Below are 20,130 nucleotides of genomic sequence, written 5' to 3' on the forward strand. Positions count from 1 at the left end.
AGAATATTTTTGTGCAGCTTTTCTAGTTTATTTCCTCTGTGTCTGAATATTATGAAAATGGATGTTATAATATACAAACGTAACCCAGAAGTAGAGTTCAATGAAACAGTGTGATAATGTGAATGTTAAGGAGTAAAATGCATTGATGGTTTTCTTCCACGTGACACATCTCTACCCATGTGTGAGGTTGCTTAATGTATGTTGTGATTCTGGTGAAATTAATGCACGGTTACAGATGTTTTTTAAAACATTATTTTTCTAGATCAGAAGGAAATATACTATAGAGCCACTTATTGATGAATATTAATGTGTAGCAATATTTAACTTTTTAAGAAATGTTTATCGGTTTAGCTGCAAAAATGGACTGTCTTATCTGTGTGCTCTTTAAAAGCAAGTGTTCTATTACTTGAGAGAAGTTGAAAGCACATGAAGACACTTCTGACAATTTTACCTGATTTAGTAATGTGCTAAACACTCCATCTTTTCCACAAAATTTACTTACTACAATTTTTTATCTTTTCCCGTCTCATGCATTTATTTTAATTACATGACCATTTAAATAATCTTTTCAAAGAAGAACACAAAGGTACATTGATGGTTAATGGCAAATGTTTGAACACAGTTGTGTTTCCACTTAATGATCAGAGGAAATATCATATTACTACACAAATAAGGAAAAATGTAGGAATTTTGGAATGTAAATACACAAAAAAGACCTACGTTTATACCTCACGTATCTTTCCAGTATGTGGTAAATATGAATCCATACGTGACTGTACTTTGATACCTTGAAGAAGGCCTAGAAATGGGAGCTCCTCAAACAAATCCTGCAACCGTAGGTCACTGGGTTGAAAGGGCAGACATACCTAGTAATAAACATTACATTACAAATAATGCAGCAATGCATACCTGTAAAGTAACTAGTTAAGACACTTTGTTTTGTTTGTTCTTGAACTGTTTTAGGGATTTTTTGAGTCAGAAGGTCGTGGCAACTGACCAGATGACAGAGAGAATGTACATTCAGGGTTTGGGATTTCCTTACATCATATTTTGGGACAATATCCAGTGATACTTTGGGCTGTGTGCTTCAGAGTGACACAGCTGTCAGCAGAAGGGACCTTCTTTCCTCACCAGAAGTAGTCTGTATTTTATTTTGGCTGGAAAAATCGGAACCATTTCAGCTGACTGTTGAAGATCACAATCCAAAATAACTTCTGCTCAGAACTAGTCTGAGTTTTACCATCAGTCAGTTTGCAGATGACACCCAGTTGGGTGGGAGTGTTGATCTGCTCGAGGATAGGGAGGCTCTGCAGAGAGACCTGGGCAGACTGGAGCGATGGGCTGAGCCCAACTGGGGGAGTTTCACTGAGGGCAAATGCCGGGGGCTGCCCTTGGGCCACAACAACCCCCAGCAGGGCTACAGGCCTGGGGAGGAGTGGCTGGAGAGCTGCCAGTCAGAGAGGGACCTGGAGGGGTTGATAATGAGCCAGCAGTGTGCCCAGGGGGCCAAGGAGGCCAATGGCATCCTGGCTTGTGTCAGCACTGGCGTGGCCAGCAGGGACAGGGAAGGGATCTGAGCCCTGTGCTCAGCACTGGTGAGGCCACCCCTCGGTGAGGGGGGTTCAGTTTTGGGCCCCTCACCCTAAAAAGGCCATTGACTGACTCGAGCGTGGCCAGAGAAGGGCAACAGAGCTGGGGCAGGGTCTGGAGCACAGGTCTGCTGGGGAGCGGCTGAGGGAACTGGGGGGGTTCAGTCTGGAGAAGAGGAGGCTGAGGGGAGACCTCCTGGCCCTCTGCAACTCCCTGCCAGGAGGGTGCAGAGAGGGGGGATGAGTCTCTGGAGCCAAGGAGCCAGCGCCAGGCCCCGAGGGAATGGCTTCAAGCTGCCCAGGGCAGGGTCAGGCTGGTTCTGAGGAAGGATTTCTTTGCAGAAGGGGCTGTTGGGTGTTGGAATGGGCAGCCCAGGGCAGGGGGGGAGTCCCCGGGATCCCTGGAGGGGTTGAAGAGTCGGGCTGAGCCAGCGCTGAGGGATCTGGGGGAGTTGGGAACGGTCAGGGGGAGGGTCATGGTTGGGCTGGAGGAGCTTCAAGGTCTTTTCCAACCCGGATGGTTCTGTAGAAAACAGCTTTATGATGAGTTGTTCAAAGCCACTGTTTTCTTCCAAAGTTCAGGGTTTTTTAATGTGAAGGAGCAATTTTTCCAGCCTCTCTACTGTTGCCTTTTATCTTGCAGAGTAATTGTGTAGCACAGCAGATGTCTTTGGCTGTGGTGCATCATGAACAGTGAATCCTTAAGCAAGCTTGTAACAGAGAGGCCCAAGATCTAACATGACCTTTAAATATAGGAATTATTGTAGAATTTATGAAGTAGATTTTTAATTTAAAAATAAAATTACCTAAAAGCTAAAACTTTTTTTTTTTTTTTTCAGTGGGATATTATAAGCTACCTGAGCTTTTCAGAAAGCTATATGAGAGTCAGTATCTCTTGCTCAAAGATGTGGTGGCTGTGTCTGGAACACACGTGCACACCTGTGTGTACTGTTTATAAGGCAGCACATGTTTCGCTGTATTTTGACATCTGAAACCTGTAGTTACTCATATTTATTCCTTGAATCAAAGCAAAAGGAATGATGTTGGGTAATTAAGAAAAAAAAAGCCTGCTGACAGCTCTACTTTGCAGCTGTGTACTAGTGTTGTATTCTTGATGCTAGTAATCAGAGAGTGGTATCTTAAAGTGAAAACGTGAATGCCATTGATGATGAAAATTACAATGGAAGTATTAGCATATAATTCCTTTTTAATGTACTTCACTGAAGATGAGTGTAGCAACTGTATTTATATTCCTAAGGTTGTACAGGTTTGAAGGTGAGAAGGTACACAGGATCTTAGAAGACAAAAGGGACTATTTGTGGTCATTTACTGCTGTGTGTCGCAGCCCAGGGAAAAAAAGCCAAAACTAATTCCTCTGCATCTCTCCTTCGGTAGCTATAGAGAGTCTGGCAACTTGTGGAACTACTCCCTCAGTGCAGGGATGCTTAAGCACACTGAAGATCAATAGAAGTTTGCAGGAAGGATCGATAATAGATAGCGTTGTGTCAGAAACAGCACTGGAAAATGGAAGAGCGTTGTAGCTGGGATTTCTTTTGTCTCCACTCATTGTCACTGCAGATGAGCAGGATTAAGGTGACAGCTCCATCTGCACACAGGCTTCCCTGCTCCCATGCAGTTCCAGAACTGTTACTTGCCCTGTGAGGAGCTCCCTGTAGTAGTGCTAAAAATTATTCCTGTTCTAAAATTCCTTCTTGATTCTTCCAGCATGTTTATTTCTGTATTTTCATCTGAAAGGGGGCAGTTCTAATACATAAAATTAGTCGAAGATCAGCCATTTATGTATGAAATTTTTTAAGGTGTGGGTCTGGCTTGCCCTTTACAACTTAAAATACCAACTGTTTTGTAGCTCCTGGGGCTTTTAGTAGAGTCAGAGGGTAGGATCAGTAGTGTTCATAGGCATTCAGAGGGCACAGCTGTTCTAATTTGATGTTTTGAGAGAATTCTGATTGACTTTAAGCCCTGGAAATACCAACCTACTAGCTCTAGAAGATATGTTTTAGGATCAGTAGTGTTCATAGGCATTCAGAGGGCACAGCTGTTCTAATTTGATGTTTTGAGAGAATTCTAAAATTCTGATTGACTTTAAGCCCTGGAAATACCAACCTACTAGCTCTAGAAGATATGTTTTTACCCTCAAGGTAATTTGGTGTTTTCCAATTTAAAATTAATTACATGAATGCTATGCTTTGAACAGACACTACGTATATATGCATAATTACCATCTGCATGTGCACTGAAATTTGTCACTAAATATTCTCCCGTATCACCTTGCATCCAGTATAACAGTGTGTGTATTAGCAGCAAATGAATAATTGTTTCTATAATTTAGAGGGTGTGCAAATAAGTATTTCCAGCTTGTGCACTGAGGTCTCGGAGTCCACATGAACAGACCTGTGTTTGTAATACAGCTCTATGATTTGGGTTTAATATTATCAATCAGTATTTCTTGAATTAGATAGCTCTACAGTAAAAGAATTCAAAATCTGTGAAGGAAGACACCTGGGCTTCAGTGCTGGATTATGAATGTTGGGGAAATGTCCAAGAGTTTACTGTGTGTGGGTGCATCTTATACTCGGTAAACTTTCCCAGCCCCTTCCAGGAATTTGAATGCGTGTTATAGAATAGTAGTAACAGTTTCCAGACAATGTATGTCACCGAATCTTGAGTGAGAGGTCTCTCTATACCTGGGAGATGCAAAATGAATTGTTAATGTGGCTATAATTTAGGAGACGGTCTAAATATATGAAATTTTTTTTTGGTGCATTGTTCATATTTCAGGGAAACTGACAAGAATGTATGAGCAAAATTCATGGTTTAGGCACAGTATCTTGATTTGGGGCTCAGGTGTTGTGACTTCTATTTTTTTAGTGTATAGTTAACATTAGCAGTCACCCTTATAATGATATGAGATGTACTGCCTCCAAGTAAGGGGCCTGCCTACTCCTACTATTAGGGAGGGTTGATTTAATCAGTCATGTGGTCTAGGTTCTGTGATATCCGTTGCACTGAAGAAGGGAGTCAAATGCAGTCCTTTTTTCCTATTTTAGTGAGAACTATTTTAGAAATACTTGACAGAACTTCTCTGGTTGTTATTACCACACCTGAATTTGGGTCAAGTTTCTAAGTTACTTTATTTAGAAAATGAATATTTTAAAAGCTATTAAGGGAATACTTTCAGTGTGTAGTTATAGTACTGTCAACAAAAGATGTGATTAAATAAATTGAATGTTGAAGATTTTCAGCTTACGGTTAACACCAGGTAATTAAAAGTAAGCGCTGCTGTGGGAGTGCATTATATATCAGCCGTACTTTTTACCTCATTAGCTGGGTTTTTGCATGTTTATGGAGCTAACTTGCAATTAAAAAATGCCTTTAACTTATGCTTAACAAGGCCTTTTAGGTATTTGGAATAAAGTACTACAATTTAATTGAAATTGGTATAGCATAAATAGATGCCTTAGTAACATCTGAGATAAATCTCTGTGCCTAACTCATCACTTGGCATCTTTTCCTCTTGTGTAATCTTTAATGCTGACAATAAGGCCTGATATTTGACTTGTATACAAGATGGAGATTCTCTCTTCAACTCCCAAGGAATGTTTTGGTTTGTTATCTAAGTAAAACTCAATTGACAGGATTGACAGGATATACTCAAATTCATTTTTAAAATGTGTGTGCATGTGGATATGTGTTAGGATGGTTGTAGCTGTAGTACATTCTTCTTCAACTAGTCTTCTGTTCTGCATTAGAGTACCACTAGTAGTCGTCGTATACAAGCTTCAGTCCTGATAATTTACCTTAATGTTTTCATTTTGAGTACTGTGCTGTTTTTTTTGTAAATAGTTGCCTGAAGTTTAAAACCATATCTTGGTGAAACGCAGGTGAAAAGTAAAACCTACTTGCAGGTCATTTATCCTGCTTATCTTTTCACTGTGTGCTTGTTTGTCAGGGATTTTTGTGGAAGTGGATGAGATATTAAAGTGCACCATAAAAACTAAACAAGGGTGAAGTGGTCTTTAGGTGAGGCAGATTGTCAAAAGATGATGGAAAAAGAAAACAGGGGAGGAACGGTACTTTTGCAGGGCATCGGAGTGTATGTGCTTGGTGTGTAAACAAGGATCATGCTGTGTGAGCCTTCCTACAGTATTACTTACTACCTGTTTGTCTTCACCTAGGAGTGTTGTTGTACCACCGAAGAAATCCACCATTTCCTCTTCTACAGCTGCTATGGGCATTCCTACAAATGCTGTCAGTGTGGTTTCTTCCTTAGATTCAGCCCAAGCCCTGGATTTGTCAGGAGAATCTCCCGGTGAGTAAGGGTCAATTAAACAACTCAAATCCCAACCCTCCTTCTTTTGCTTCTCCCTCCCTCACCGATCACTGGGAATACAAACAAACACGTTTTTTGTTATGTGTTTTTTTTGGTGTTTTTTGTGTAGGTGAGATGTTTGTCAGTAGTTATCCATATCTGAAAACACTGTAGGTGAGAACAGTTTTTCAGACATTTTGTCAGTTGCCTTCCATGGTAATACTGATCAGTGTGTAGATATTTTATCTGTCTATAAATGAGTCTTGCTTATACTAAGATTATTGATACTTATTGCTGGTTGCATTTTCTTAGGGGAAAAATGTGCCAATAATCTGGGAAGATGGTGCTTTTTATGCTTTATTTATTTTTTTTAAACTACTGGAGTGCACATGGCATAAAGTGTCCTACCTTATCAAGTCAGACAAAAGGACCTTGGAGACATTTGTATCCTGCATATTACTTTGTATCTGTCATATGCCTTCATCTAGCAGGTTGCAGGCCTGCGTTTGGTATTTGTGCCTCTAACAAAGACCAGTAACAGATAACTTTACAGGAAAATAGATGTGACTCTAGATTAAACTGGACCAATTGTCAGTGACATTGTATGGGTTCACTGAATATAAGAATGCATCTTTTTAAATATTTTCAGAGAGTTTATCCCAGTGATCATTTTCTTTTTCCTAGTTTTGATGCTGTAGCTACACAAATATAAAAAATAACCTTCTTAAAAATAAAAAAGCACCCCAAAGTAGTGTTGTATTTAAAAAAAAAAACCAAACCAACCAACACTTTGCTAAACTTTTGGGGGTTCCTTTTGCCTTCATCTAGCAGAACAAATGCAAATGTCTGGGCAATATTTGTCATAATTCCAAGATTTCTCACAGTTTTTGTAAAGCAGGCATACTATATTAACTTGTGTTTAGTATAAATACAGTGTATTCTGAAGAGTACTTTTTTGCTACAGACTTTTTGTATGTAAAATATAAGCTTATTTATAAATTGTAGCATATTTGTTCAAGGATATATGTTAGGGCTAAGTAGGACTGAAAATTATATACAGGTGTTTCCAATAGCTTTAGCCTAAGGTCAAATTCAGTCTTGATGCTCAACTAATTGCTTTGGACAGTTTTTTCAGTGGGGACAAAATTGAGTAGGTTGTTTAGAAGCAAGTGGTCCTTTGAACCCGTAGTCTCTCTGGTCGTTCTGTATGCGATAAATGATATTTAACCTTATATGCTGTGTCAAAGGCATGCTTTTCTACTTAGCCATGTCTAAGTCACAAGGCTGTGTAGGATCTCATAATTGTTTGTGCCCCTGAAGTTTCAAGTCAAGATTTAGAACCACTTTGCATCTTAATCAAGGAAATCTCAGTCTATGCCTGATTATTGGTGTTTCTTTTCAGTGCTTGAGTTTCTTGCTTCTGTTTTTATGAACTTACATTCAAATTGAAAAGACTGAGGAAAAAAAAAATATTGTAAATTGTTGCCGTGTCCTCTAGTTTGTGGGTGTCTCAAAGATATTTGTTGCCATCTTCAACTGCCCATTTCATTTTTTGGGAGAATCAAAAAGGTTTTGTTCCAGCCACGATACAGGAAAAGAAAAACTACTGAAATCTAATAGGGTCTTACTTTTTGCAAAAGGGAGAATCCATTTTGTCACTGGAATTGCAGGAGGTAGCACTGCACTAGTCTAGGAGTAATGTTTGGACTCGAAAAATTAGCTGTGTCTTAAAATTTCACAATTCTTTGGGGAAGATTTGGTTCTGAGCAGCTAATGTGTTTTAAAAACCAATAAAACCTTACCTACATTGAAATTATTTAAAATAATTGCTAATTTGTTAATTGATTACTAACTTACCCAGGTTAGATGTGGGCTTAATTATTACAATTTCTGAAGTCAGTATTCACTTTTAATAGAAATAACAGATGAACATTGATTTTTAGATTTAGTCAATCTTTTAAGAATGTATCGAAGAAAAAATAAGTGCTCCTGTGCCTGTTCAATGTGTAAGAAATCCAGACAATAAACAATACTGATGTAGTTTGTAACTCTGTGACTTCCAGCATGTCTGGGAGTTTTGGCAAAAATTGGACATGTAATCTGAACTGATATGCATAAAAAGAAACTAATCGAAATTAAAAATAGTAGACATGTTTACACTGGCAATCTAATTAATTAAAAGAAAAAATAAAGGGATAAATGAAATCATGCCTTAAACAGATTAAAATGTGAGATTGTTTCTTTTTTCCCCAGTAAAATAATGGCATGGAAACAAAGATTTTAGCAGTGTTGGAGTGGTTTAGGCTTGTTGCTCCTGTAAATTGCATTCATTTATGTTTGTAATAAAGTCCTGTATAAGGCCTTTAACTTTTTTATTTAAGGATAGAAGTCGCAATAAGTGAGCTTCCTATAAACCAAAATATAATATATATAGTTTTCCCTGAGTTCAAATCACACGTTCTTTCACTAATTTTTGTTTTCATGCAGCAGAGAATCAATACATTGTTCTCACTTTTTTCAGCTAACATTTATTGTGTTTACTTTTGTAGTTGTTAAAAAAAAAAAGTCCTTTTTAAAAAAGTGCTGAGGCTAGGGATTTATGTAGTGAATATAAATTTTGGGCTTTTTCACATTTTATATCAAGGCTATTTATTAAACATTACTACTATGTTTAAAAATACATTTCAGCTGTTATTTTTTCTAAGGTCAAAGATGTTTATTTGATATATTTTGTGTTTATTTGATATGTTTTTATTTGATATATGAAAAAACATATTTGATATGTTTTTATATTGATATAAACACAATGTGTTTATTTGATATATTTTAAAAACTGATCAAGCAAGCAGAACCGTAATAGAATAACATACAATATTTACTGTGGAGACTTGAATCAATTTACTCCAGAACAGAGATGAAAGGGAGGTACAGACATTAAAATGGGATTAAACAGCAATTAATAGTGTTTTAGTTGTAATGTGTCCATAAGCATAATTTGGGATTAAGTTTTACATAGTAGGTGAGATCCTCTGTAGTAGAAGTTATGTCAAAATTGCTTGGTCAGGGTAGGATCGGTGTTAAAATATTAGTCTGTGTGGTTCCAGATGCCTCTTGCTATTTGTGTATGCTCAGAATTTATCAACCTCCTCCCCAAGATTTTTTCCTGAAGTTTGCATCTTGCCTGTAGCTCAAGGTCTGTGAGTATCTTGGATATTTGACCCTTAAGATTGTCTTAAGCTCATATCAAGTGGATGTGACATGTCCTAGCCTACCAAATACAAAATGTTGACAGGTTGGAAAGATAACCATCTAAGCTCACCCTGTTCCTCTAATACTTTGAAAGAGGGTGAAAACATGATTTGGCCTCAGACAGACTGGCCTTTTTGCAGGAGGAACTTCTTCATCTTGACTCGCTCAAGCCTCAGAGTATTTTGTAGCACACAAAGCCTTTCCTGAATACAAATGTGACCCTGGTGGGCTAAACTTGCCTGTCAATCCTTGCCTATGGCTGATATTTGGGCGGTTAGTCTGCTGGAATTGCTACTCCAACTGTTGAAAGATCTTGGAAACGAATGGAGGAAATAAAGCCCCTTCGTCGCCCGTGTTGAGCTAGTCACTTGTCTCTTACAGAGGGTGGTTTTGAGCAAAAGATCGTATTTACTAGCAACAAGCTAAGGAGGAGGAATTTACTCGAGTTGTTTCTTCCTTGGATTAGCTCATAGGCTGAATGCGAGACTTGGTGCAGAGATTGTACACACGCTGAGTCCAGGAAGGGCTGTTGGAAAGGCAAGACTAATGTTTGGCCAGGCAGGACCTGGAGGAGTTGTCTGAGCTATGGTGAATATGCTTGTATCTTTGTCACTTGAGTTTTCCTTTTAAATGTTTCTATTACAGCTGTAATGTTCTGAAGTGCTGTGAACGTTTTTGATCTGATTTGCCATTTGCAAACTGTTCTCTCTGATGCTCTGAGCTTGTTTCTGTATTTGAAGGATTTCACATGAGTTTTATTAGTGCTTCACTCTAAAGAATGCAGTTTTGAGTCTTTCACTGTTCAGTTTGCAAATGATCATTCAACTATAATTTTTATAAAGAGGGAATAAGAAAGGTCTGTAGGAAGCAGGAAGGAGTTGCATCTTGTCCTTATTCTGAGTGTAGAAAACACTCAAAGTTCCACTCAGTGTCTGTTGCCTGACTCTTACTTTAGATTCTTTGACTTCCACTTGTTTTGCCTCTGAGCCACACAGTGTTGCCAGCAGGTTTTCTGCTTCTCCTGCGCAGAGACATGGGCTGTTCCCCAAAGTGTCAATTCATAAACCAGGCCATGTGAAAGGCCAAAGTGAAAAAGGAGGTGACGCTTGGAGGAAACTTGGGGAATAAGCAGCAACAGGAGATAAAAAAGGAGTTGACTCCCGAATTCTAGTCCTTCCTATAGGAAAACATAGATTTTTCTCCCGCAGTTGGCTTGTTTTGCAAAGAATGATATGCATTGATTTTTATATATAGGTGAAAATAACCTTGAAGTCTCACAGTAAAGTAAGTTAACGGGAGACGAGCTGAATTTAGAGAATGTGAAATGAGTTACCATCAGTGCAAAGGTAAATCAAGAAATTCACCAGATTATAGTGACTATTTCAAAGAGAATTCCAACTTTACAGTGACAGTAATTAAAGGCTAGTTCCCAAAGCAGAATTACACTGAAAAAAAGCTGAAATGCTAAATGGAAATGGTTTAATACCACTTCAGTGCAAAAACTGTTTTAAAGCAACTTCTCTTTAGAGAGTGCAGAATTGTTTTGTGAAATCTGTTTTGGTTTAATGTACAGATGTGTTTATGTAACAGCTCCCTTATATCAGTTTGTAAAACCTTTCATTGTAGTCTTGCATCGTACGCTTCCAGCCCCGGAAGCATATTTCTGAATAAGCTCATTATTTTACTAGATACTCCTTTCATAAAGGGTATTTATGTAGGGTAGGTCTGTTGTACAAAATTAAGAGGTATGGTTATTTAACTCAACTCACTGGGTTTTGTTTGTTTTGTTCTTTTTTTTTTTTTACTTCATCTTCCTCCTCCCAGAGTGAAGCATATCATGCACTGCTTGTGTGTTGCCAAACATACTTTTTGAGTGTATATGTAAAAGCACAAGGATCATGCACGAGGAGTTTCTTTAACAATATTTTATTGCTAGAGACATTATTTGTTTAGACCCTTGGGGACCTTGAATAAACAATAAGGTTTCACTCTAAGGGTGCTAGACAGATGATCTATTTGCATTTTCTTTTATGTTCTTGCAAATGTCTGTAAAACTGTCAGTTTGAAGGAGCCAGTTTATCAGTGAGAGGATAAGGAAGAGATAAGTCAGTTTAGTTCCACATGTTTGAAGTAGCTACTGCACTTACTCACATGTCTGTTGTGGATGGAAATATGCTACTGAAGTATTTTAATTTTTTTTTTTTTACTGAAGGCAGAAAAAAATAGTAGAATGAAAAGCTGCTTCTGAGTTAAAGTCAAAAAAGTATGTCCACTAAACAAAATTTGAATGCAGAAATCACTATGCCTAATCCTTTATAAAAAAAACCCTGAAATTCTCATCTGTGATAAATCTGAGATTCACCCCTTTTGGTGAAATGTATCTGTGTTTGGAATGTGGATTTAGGTGATGATAAGCATGAAGAAATTCTGGCCATAAATATCCTTACATAATCTTCACAAAGAGTATCACTTTATATAGGTGCCTGCCTTATGCTGTTGTCCAAATTATCCGTGTTTTTTTCTGTTATGTCTATATTTAAAAGTTAATTTTAAGTTAAAACTTCATAGTTTTATATTTATACCTAAGCTGTTATTCACAATTTATTTTGATTTCTAGAGGCAAAAAATCATGTCCTTTATCTGTGTTGTCAGTGATTTCCTTTACTTCCCATTCTAACCATTTTTAGATCCATGCTATTGTGTGTAAAACCAGAAAACTAGCCAAAATCCCCTAATGCACCCCACAAAATAAAAGAAACAACAAAACCCCCAAGTTTCCCCGGATAGAGCATATGTGTGTCTCTTAGACTGGCGATGGCTATTATGCCCTTTCATTGTCCTTGCGGATGTTTGCCTTGAATTTTTTTCAGTTTTTTTTCCTTCAGTTATTTTGCTTGTGGCCTAAGTAGTACATTGGATTATTTTCATCCTATTTAATTGTAAAACTCATGCTACTATGCTGCACTGTTTAAGTCTTATTTTTCACTGTTAAATTGATCCTTGATTTTGCTAAGAGTTGTACAGGTTTTTAGTTGTATATACTCTTGAATTTCTAACATACCCAATATCTAGTGGATTTCTGTTCACAGATTTTATGTGTAGTAAAAACATGCAAACATTTACATAACAAGACTCTCTCTGTGTGCAATCTGCGTGTTGAGAGGACTTTCTTGTTTTGGAAGGCTTTGGATTTCCAGTGTTGTACTCTGTTGGACTACACAGATCAGTGTGCTGGTTTCCCGTTATGGATGGTGTATGGCCTTAAATCCATTACTGGGCATGTGGATTTAGGAATATTTTTAAATTAAAGGGCCTTGTTCAGTCAGAATAAGGATGTTGGGCTTTAGGGAGAGAGCTGGGAATTCTAGTGAATTTTTTTGAATATAAAGTTTACAATGAAAATGAAAGAATTGCTTTAAAGTTTTAATCCAACAGGAAGCAGACTTACTGTGCATACTTAAGTATGAATGTGTGTGTGTTTAAAAAACAACAAAAAGACTGTAGCAAACAACTGGAGTCTTTGGAACTGCTGAATCATGTGGCTTGTTGCCTTCTGTGAGCTTTGTTTTGTGTTTCTATACAGGACACTCCATTCTAATTTTTGTCCTATCACTTGACTGCCTTGCCTTTGGGAGCACAGAAAATACTATTTGGTGGTTTGACTGTGGAATTATATCCATGAAAATATTGAAATTATTTACAGAATCTAGCCATCCCTGTTGAAACTTTTGGAAACATACCTTTGATTTGCCTTTATTAGGTAAATTATTTAGGAGACTATGCCCAGAAGATTCAGATTCCACCTTGTTTTCAAAGTGCTTGTTTCCCACTTTCTTGTCCATTTTATATGGCCCACTCAAAATTTCTTTTTGACCCTGTCATCCCATACAAAAATCAAAATAAGAGCTTCATGCTGAATTTATGAAGAGTATAAGCCAGTCATATTCACAGAGTTATCTGCTCCCTATGAAGAAAGAAAAATAAGAGCAAAACTTTTCACCGTTTTGATGCATTAGTTGAATTTATTAGTTTCTGTGCTGCTTGTGAAGCAAGATCAGAGAAAAACATCTTCCCCAGATGGGGGTGGGGAAAAAACTCTAACCCGCAAAAACCCAGCGCTTCTGAGGGGAAGGTCTGTGTGCCAGGGTTTTGGACCAAAAGTTTGAAATTTGACAGTTGAAATAATCTTAGTATCTCAGGGATCTGATCTTTCCCGTCTTTTTACAAGTCTGTTCCACTTAAGTCATGTAAAAAGACTTTGAAAAGTTGCAGTTGACAGTTTTGGTAGACATTTTCAAGATTTTAGGAGCTTGTTTCCAGAGAGATTGCACTTAACTGAGCTCGCTCAAGTGTAGGTGGAACAATCAGGAATTTTTCTATAGTTATAGTTCTGAGAAGGGTCACGTCTCACTGTGGTAGATGTGAGAACTGAAATGATTAAACTCCTTTCTTTCATGCTTTTCTCCTTTTTTTTTTTTTTTTTTTTTTCCTTCTTCCCCCCTTTCCAGCAGCATAAGCATCTGAAACTGTCGAGGTGAGAGGGAAGAGAATAGGACAGGGTCTAGGGTTGGAAAGAGATAGGATTGCAGATGGACTAGAAGCAGCCATGCTCCTGGGAAATACACAGAAATCTGTCTGCTAAGATTCATTCCTCTCTCTAGTTTGGAATGAAATGCAAGATTTGTGAGTCACCATTCCTATCCTGGCAGCAAATATCTGTGAAATCTCTGGTTGTCTTGCTTACCCCCTCTTCATCATTGCTAATACCAATCCATACTGCAGCATGGAGGTTTTATTTCTCTTCATATACCAAACAGCAGGATTTAGTATTTACAGATTCCAACTCTGCTGATGAGAGCCATGTAGTGTCAATTTGACATAACACAATTGCTTTTTTTTTTTTTTTTGTAAGCGTAGGATACATAAATGACCAAGTCTTCCCTATCAACCTTTGAATAATTGATGTGGCAAAGTTAATAACTCATAAATGAGGTTATACCACTGCCATCATGCTAATGATGCTGGAAGTGCAATGGAGAATTTTATCATAGCTGTCTTTGTCAGAGTCCCAGTGTTGCAAAAATTTAAGCCAGGCTGTTGGAAATACCCACTCGTTTTTGTATTCTGCTTCATTTTGACACAAATATGTTTCAATTGATTTAAAAAAAAATAAAAAAAAAAGGTGGTTTCTGTGCAAGTTACTTGAAATTGAATAAGCACTTCCAGTCACCAAAAGAGATGCTATAAAATGTTACCATTTGGCTTTATATTGGTGTGTTCTAGTTGTATTAGTAAATACTAGTACACTACAGGACTATTAAGGGTGTGAGACATTATTTGTATTCACTGCTTCAGGTTGAAAGTGTTCCTAAATTTGTTCAGAGACAATCATGGCTTATAAGGCCAGAAGGGATCACTGCTGTCATCTGACTTCCTTCACAAAGCAAACTGCAAGGCTTTCTGGAATTACTTTTTATTCATGCTAGAGCACAGTTTTAGAAGCTTGCCATGGGATATGTAGTAAATATGAATGTAAATAAATAAGAGTTGTATGGCAAAAAAAATTTTGAGGTGCAAAGGGGTGAAAGGGTTCACCCAGTTCTCACACACACTTGAAAAGCGTGGTTTCTCAGAGGTTGAGCTCAAGGCTTTAGTTTCTGGTTCAGGTGTCTAACCTCTGGCATGTTTTCATATATAATTCATTTAATTATTACTTTCTCTTGTAGGAAGGGGATCATCTAATTCAAAATTGCCATCTGTCCCTACAGTTTCTTCAGTGCCTGAGGATTCTGCTTCAAATATGAGGTAACTTCGCTTGAACATCTGAACAGCTGTGCTGTGGCTTATGGTTTTGATATTACACTTGATACTCTGATTCTACATCACTTAAGAATGTTGTTTTGCTGGTGTTCAATACTTAACGAAAGTTTGGGAAAATATGAGTGTTGGGTTATTGGTTCCTTTTTATACATGTATATCACTTAAACATTGCCAAAAACTATACTTCTTTCTACAAAATGTCTAGCAACTTCTTTTTTTTTTTTTTTTTTTAATCATATGTGTCTCTCTACTAGTATTACAGACAGGCTTGAACATGCTTTGGAAAAAGCTGCCCCACTTCTGAGAGAGATTTTTGTGGATTTTGCTCCCTTTCTTTCTCGGACTCTTTTGGGCAGCCATGGGCAAGAATTGCTGATAGAAGGTACAAGTAAGTTTCCATTTTTAAAAAGCTTTTAAAAATGTGTGCTTTGTTTTACCTAGGAGCTTTAAAGGGTGGTTTTTTTTTTTTTTTTTTCTGCTGGCTCTGCCTTAGAAGCTTTCTTCCTGCCTTCCCACACAGTGCTGTCCACTGGATTTCACTGACTCCTCTTTCTTCTGTCTATAGTTCTCTGAGGTCATTGTCATTGCCTCCTTCTCTGCTACCTCCTTGCCTCCATTTCATCTGTTTCCTATATCTCATTTATGTGGGACCAACTGTGGTTGTCTTTTCTTTAGTTTTCCATCTCTTCCAGGGAATTGTTCCATAGAAGGTGGTGTGTGAAATGTTTGAGATTTAAACAGAAAACTTGGTGTCAGGGTCGACGCTTTGATACAAAGTAAAGTATATAGTGTAGAAAGCTAAGTATAAAGACCTTGAGTTTTCACTGTGATAGTGTAACAAAAGGCTTCTTGGGAACTCTGTCAGCAGAGCATGTTGTGGTGTATCTCTTGCACGTGAATGTCCTGTCTCTGGTTTCCAACTGGAAGGCAGTCATACGGGGAAGAGGAGTACATTGTCAGTGTTGAGAAGGATTCTCTGGGGCTTCTGAGATGATGAAGATTCAGGTGCACAACAATGATCGTGGCTCTTCGCGGTGTTGCCTTAAAATGGTTGAGCTTGAGATGATTAAGTTTTCTTTCTACCAGTGGGTTTCTCTCTGTTTAAAAGTGAGGCTCAGTTCTGCAATGCAGACCTTAATGTCCTCAGTCTTAAGTCACGTTAACTGGAGCACTGCATTTAGTAGTGAACGTCAAATTTTCAGTTTTCTCATAATTTGGTTGTATTGTACAAGTGGCTTTGTGCGCTGGTTTTTAGAGTGAAAATTGCAGGTTTTGTCCAGTTTTAAAGCAATGAATTGAATTTGGGCCTAAGCTTTTGCAGCTTCCAGTGATGTGCATTCTCATGTTAGCAGCTCATGGTTGATGAACTTGAGCTGATCGCTTGCACGTGAGCTGTATTTGCATTAAAATCGAATTGAAACATCTAGTTGCTTCATGTGGAATTAAAGCTCTTTTTAAAAAACATTTTTGAAACTACTTGTTTCGTGAATGAAGACAGTGCTGAATATGGTTCATTGTCAAAAAGATAATTAGAGTATCAAACACGTGTTTTACTGAAGACTGCTGATATCAGAATTGAGACCATTAAACTTCAGTGAAATGAAAGTTATTTAGTTTAGGAATTTAGCTTGCCTACCCACTGGGGTAGGAAGAAGTGTAAGAATTGTCCTCTGTAAGACTGAAAAGGATAGGATTCTACTTTTGATTGTAAGTGTGGGCATTGCTTTAGCTGATAAACACTTTAATGGAAGCTACCTTATGAACAAATTTATTTCATTCATTTAATAACAGGAAAGAGGTTTTTCTCAAAGCTTTATTTGCCAGGGAAGTAAATATCCTATTTAGCTACACTTTGTCTTGTCTGAAGATAAAGGAAATTATCTGTAGTGTAGATTATATACACAGAGAGATTAGTATTTCATGGATTGGATGACCAAAAAAATAACAAGAAAATTACTGGGAGTGTATGAATTGTCTAGACAAAAATAAACACACAAACCCGATTTTGGGGCCTAAAGACCAGTTATAGGCAAACCTAAAGCAAAATGCGAATACAAATAATAATAATAGTCAAATTAGTTTATAAACAATTGAGAATATATAATAGGTTACTGCTTGCACTTCTGCTAAGGTTTAGTGTCAGGTTAAGGGTCAAAGTACTAATAAGAGTGTTTGGGATGTCTGCTGCCATGAAACAAAATGGAAACTTGATTGATAGCTGGGGGCTGAAAGGAGAACGTGCAATGGAGAAAGCAGGGGTCATAAAGCCATTTCCCTTCTCTGCATATATAATGACCCAATCCTTCAAAAAATAGGAAAATGTAGATACAGTGGATTAATATAACATATGTTAACCACACTTCTGATCATTTTGACACATAAACATTTATGAAACTGTGAATAATGGAGGTAATGTATTACTATTAGCTGCATCTTTAGATGTGAGGCATGGAATTTATGATCTCCCTCTCACATACATACTTTTATTTTGTGCTGGTAGAGTACAAAATTGAACTGGAAGTGGTATGAGAATTTCAGCTTTCTTTTGATTGTCAAAATGCTTCTGATCTATTGCACTTTAAATTAGTTTGTGTTAACAGCTGGTGCCATATAAAGATGCACTTACGTATACCTTTTTTTCCTTTTCTAGGTCTTGTGTGCATGAAATCTAGCAGTTCAGTTGTGGAGCTGGTGATGCTTCTTTGCTCTCAGGTGAGGTTTAACAATGTTGTCTGAAATTGCTGTCTTTGAGCACAATGGAAATTACAGTGAAAATTTTACTTAAATTTGGCTTTAAGGTCATGCGTAATAGGTAAAAAGATTATGTGCAAGGCCTTTTGATTAAAAAAAAAAATTCGTAGTAGTTGTGTCTATTCAGTTGGAGAGTGAGGATACTAAGGGGTTTATGTTACCTTACTATTTAGCATTTACATAACCTTATAGTGGTGTGCCTGAGTAATTCTATGCTGTCATTTTTGTAACGTAAAATAGGATCAATAAAATATTAAGGTTATAGAAACAGATTGATTTCTGTATCTTGGCATGCTGAATCCTCTGGGATGAATAGAATTTTTCCTTTTGTGTAGAGGTTATGAAATGAGTGATAAATACTTCTGAAACCCTGTCATTCTTAATTGGTTTCACAAGTACTAAGAATCTGAGAAAAATTTAAGAAAGCAATCCTGGCTGTCAGAAGTTTGGGACTTTCTACATTCCTAAAGGCAAAGTGATTTTAGATATTTAAGAACCTAAGAATTGCCTTATTCCCATGGTTAAAAGAGAGCCAGAGCCTAAGGAGCTTTCTTAAAACTGTATATGCTGTATTAATTGGATTTTCTTTTTGGGTTTATTGCTTTCTCTTTTTTGGTAATTAAATGGAAGACTGTTTTTATTGAGCCTTTCTTTTGGTGCCTTAAAAATGATACCTTTCTGGTAGTAAATTCCCCTACTTAAAACTTTAAAATAGCCCTTTTTAATGGGAATGGTATTGGTCTAGAGGTCAAGGGTTCTGACCCATTTCAGAACCTTTGACCTTCATTTACAACCCTTATGGTTTGGTTGCCTGACGAATAAGGATAATGCAAAATTAATGTTTTCTCACATCGATTTATTCGTTTTAGTGCCTATATTGCCAAATTTATTTAGAGTGTGCTGATAGACATTTCATGAATACAAATGAAAGAATCATAGAAGGTGTGAAAAATCGATAGTCTGCATTGTCAATAAAGTGCAATAAGAACAATTACTTCTTGAGATTACACCTAATAGATTTTACAATGAACTAGCGAAGAGTAGTTATGTTTTCTAGTGAGCTTATTATTAATGAACGTATCTAGAACTTTGCTCATCAAGTTTCCCATCTTCCTCAGAAAATACAATGTATTTTTACCCTGAAAGGAATTTAATATTCCTTATGGAACTTTTGGAATTTAGAGGTGGTCATTTTAAATATGGCAATACCGAAAGTGGACGTTATTCACGACTTCTAGAATATGAATTTGCTGCTGATTTAAATTAGAAAAGAATCCTTGCTGCCAAGTAACCCATATACAAGTTTTACTGCTCATTCATGCATGTGTTAAAGTAAAACTCATCTGAGAATTAAATATGTGCCTGACAGTTTGGTATTACCATTTAAAAAATTAGGTTTTGTCATCCATGCTGCTTGTATCAATAATTAGTGGTTGAGCTTTCCTTCTTTTTTGGTAGGGTAATCTAATCTTTTTTTAAAATCTTGTTGTGCTCTTTACTGTATGTCACTTGTTTCGTTTTGGGAAGTGGAAAGGATAAGGAATAAATGACGTGCTCTAATGCATCTATTTGTCATATGTGTCACAATGCCACTTAATGCTAATCTAATCAAATTGAGAATATCGTGATTGCTTAGCAGTGCTCATTGCAGAGACTGGGGCTGTTCTTTGTGAAATCGTAGAAATAAACCCATAAAGTCACAAAGACCTCAAGGTCTTTTTAAAGTTACATAGCAGCTGTAATTTTTGGCAGAATATGAAAAATGATGTGAGAAATGAATCTAAAATTAGCTCCAGATGTATACAGATTGTTCTGGGGTGATAATTACATTTTTCACTTTGAATTTTCCTAATTCAAAGAGGTCAGCATGGCAATCACACAAGTGATTTATTTTGTTAAGAAGTGAACTGTCTTTTGCTACATGAAAGCTTGAGAGATATGAAATTGAGTTTCAAGACGACATTTTGCAGATACTGGGAGGAGATGGGGTTGAGCTTGATTGATTTTTTTTTTTTTTTCTATTTTCTTTTTTTTTTTTCCTTTTGGCCCAAGATAGGGTGGGAAGTGATATCCTTTTGCTAAAATTTTAATTAATTTTTAAGAGGAGATGGAGAGGATGAAGTGCCAAAGATCAAAAGATCAGGTCAAAAACTAGTTTTTAATCACATAAATAATGTGGCATAGCTACAAAGTAAGTATCTGCAAATTTGATTTAAAACTTCACAAATTTGTCAGCCATCATTTTATGAAATTGAAGGATTGCTCTGATTAATCTTTGGTGTTTTTTATGCTAACCTCTCTCTGAAAATTTGTTTTAAACATTTTAGATGTGGTGTAAGCACTTGGATTGTTTTTCTGAAATGTTTGAAATTCTTCTGATGTTTAGTTAGA

At 37.0% G+C, this 20,130-nt stretch overlaps 1 protein-coding gene across 4 annotated transcripts in view; it reads left to right on the top strand.

Moving 5' to 3' along the window:
• LRBA (LPS responsive beige-like anchor protein) overlaps positions 1-20,130 on the top strand; it is a 404,059-nt gene that overhangs the window by 93,090 nt on the left and 290,839 nt on the right. For 3 of the 4 annotated variants that reach the window (XM_026847510.1, XM_026847512.1, XM_026847513.1), the window contains 4 exons: positions 5,786-5,919; positions 14,895-14,973; positions 15,243-15,376; positions 17,639-17,700. In XM_026847510.1, the coding sequence (XP_026703311.1) occupies positions 5,786-5,919; positions 14,895-14,973; positions 15,243-15,376; positions 17,639-17,700 (409 nt within the window). The remainder of the gene's footprint in view (positions 1-5,785; positions 5,920-14,894; positions 14,974-15,242; positions 15,377-17,638; positions 17,701-20,130) is intronic. The other variant, XM_026847511.1, reaches the window with a different exon arrangement.

The sequence above is a fragment of the Athene cunicularia genome (assembly GCF_003259725.1).
Source record: "Athene cunicularia isolate RWA chromosome 4 unlocalized genomic scaffold, athCun1 chr4_part2, whole genome shotgun sequence".
Lineage (NCBI taxonomy): Eukaryota > Metazoa > Chordata > Aves > Strigiformes > Strigidae > Athene > Athene cunicularia.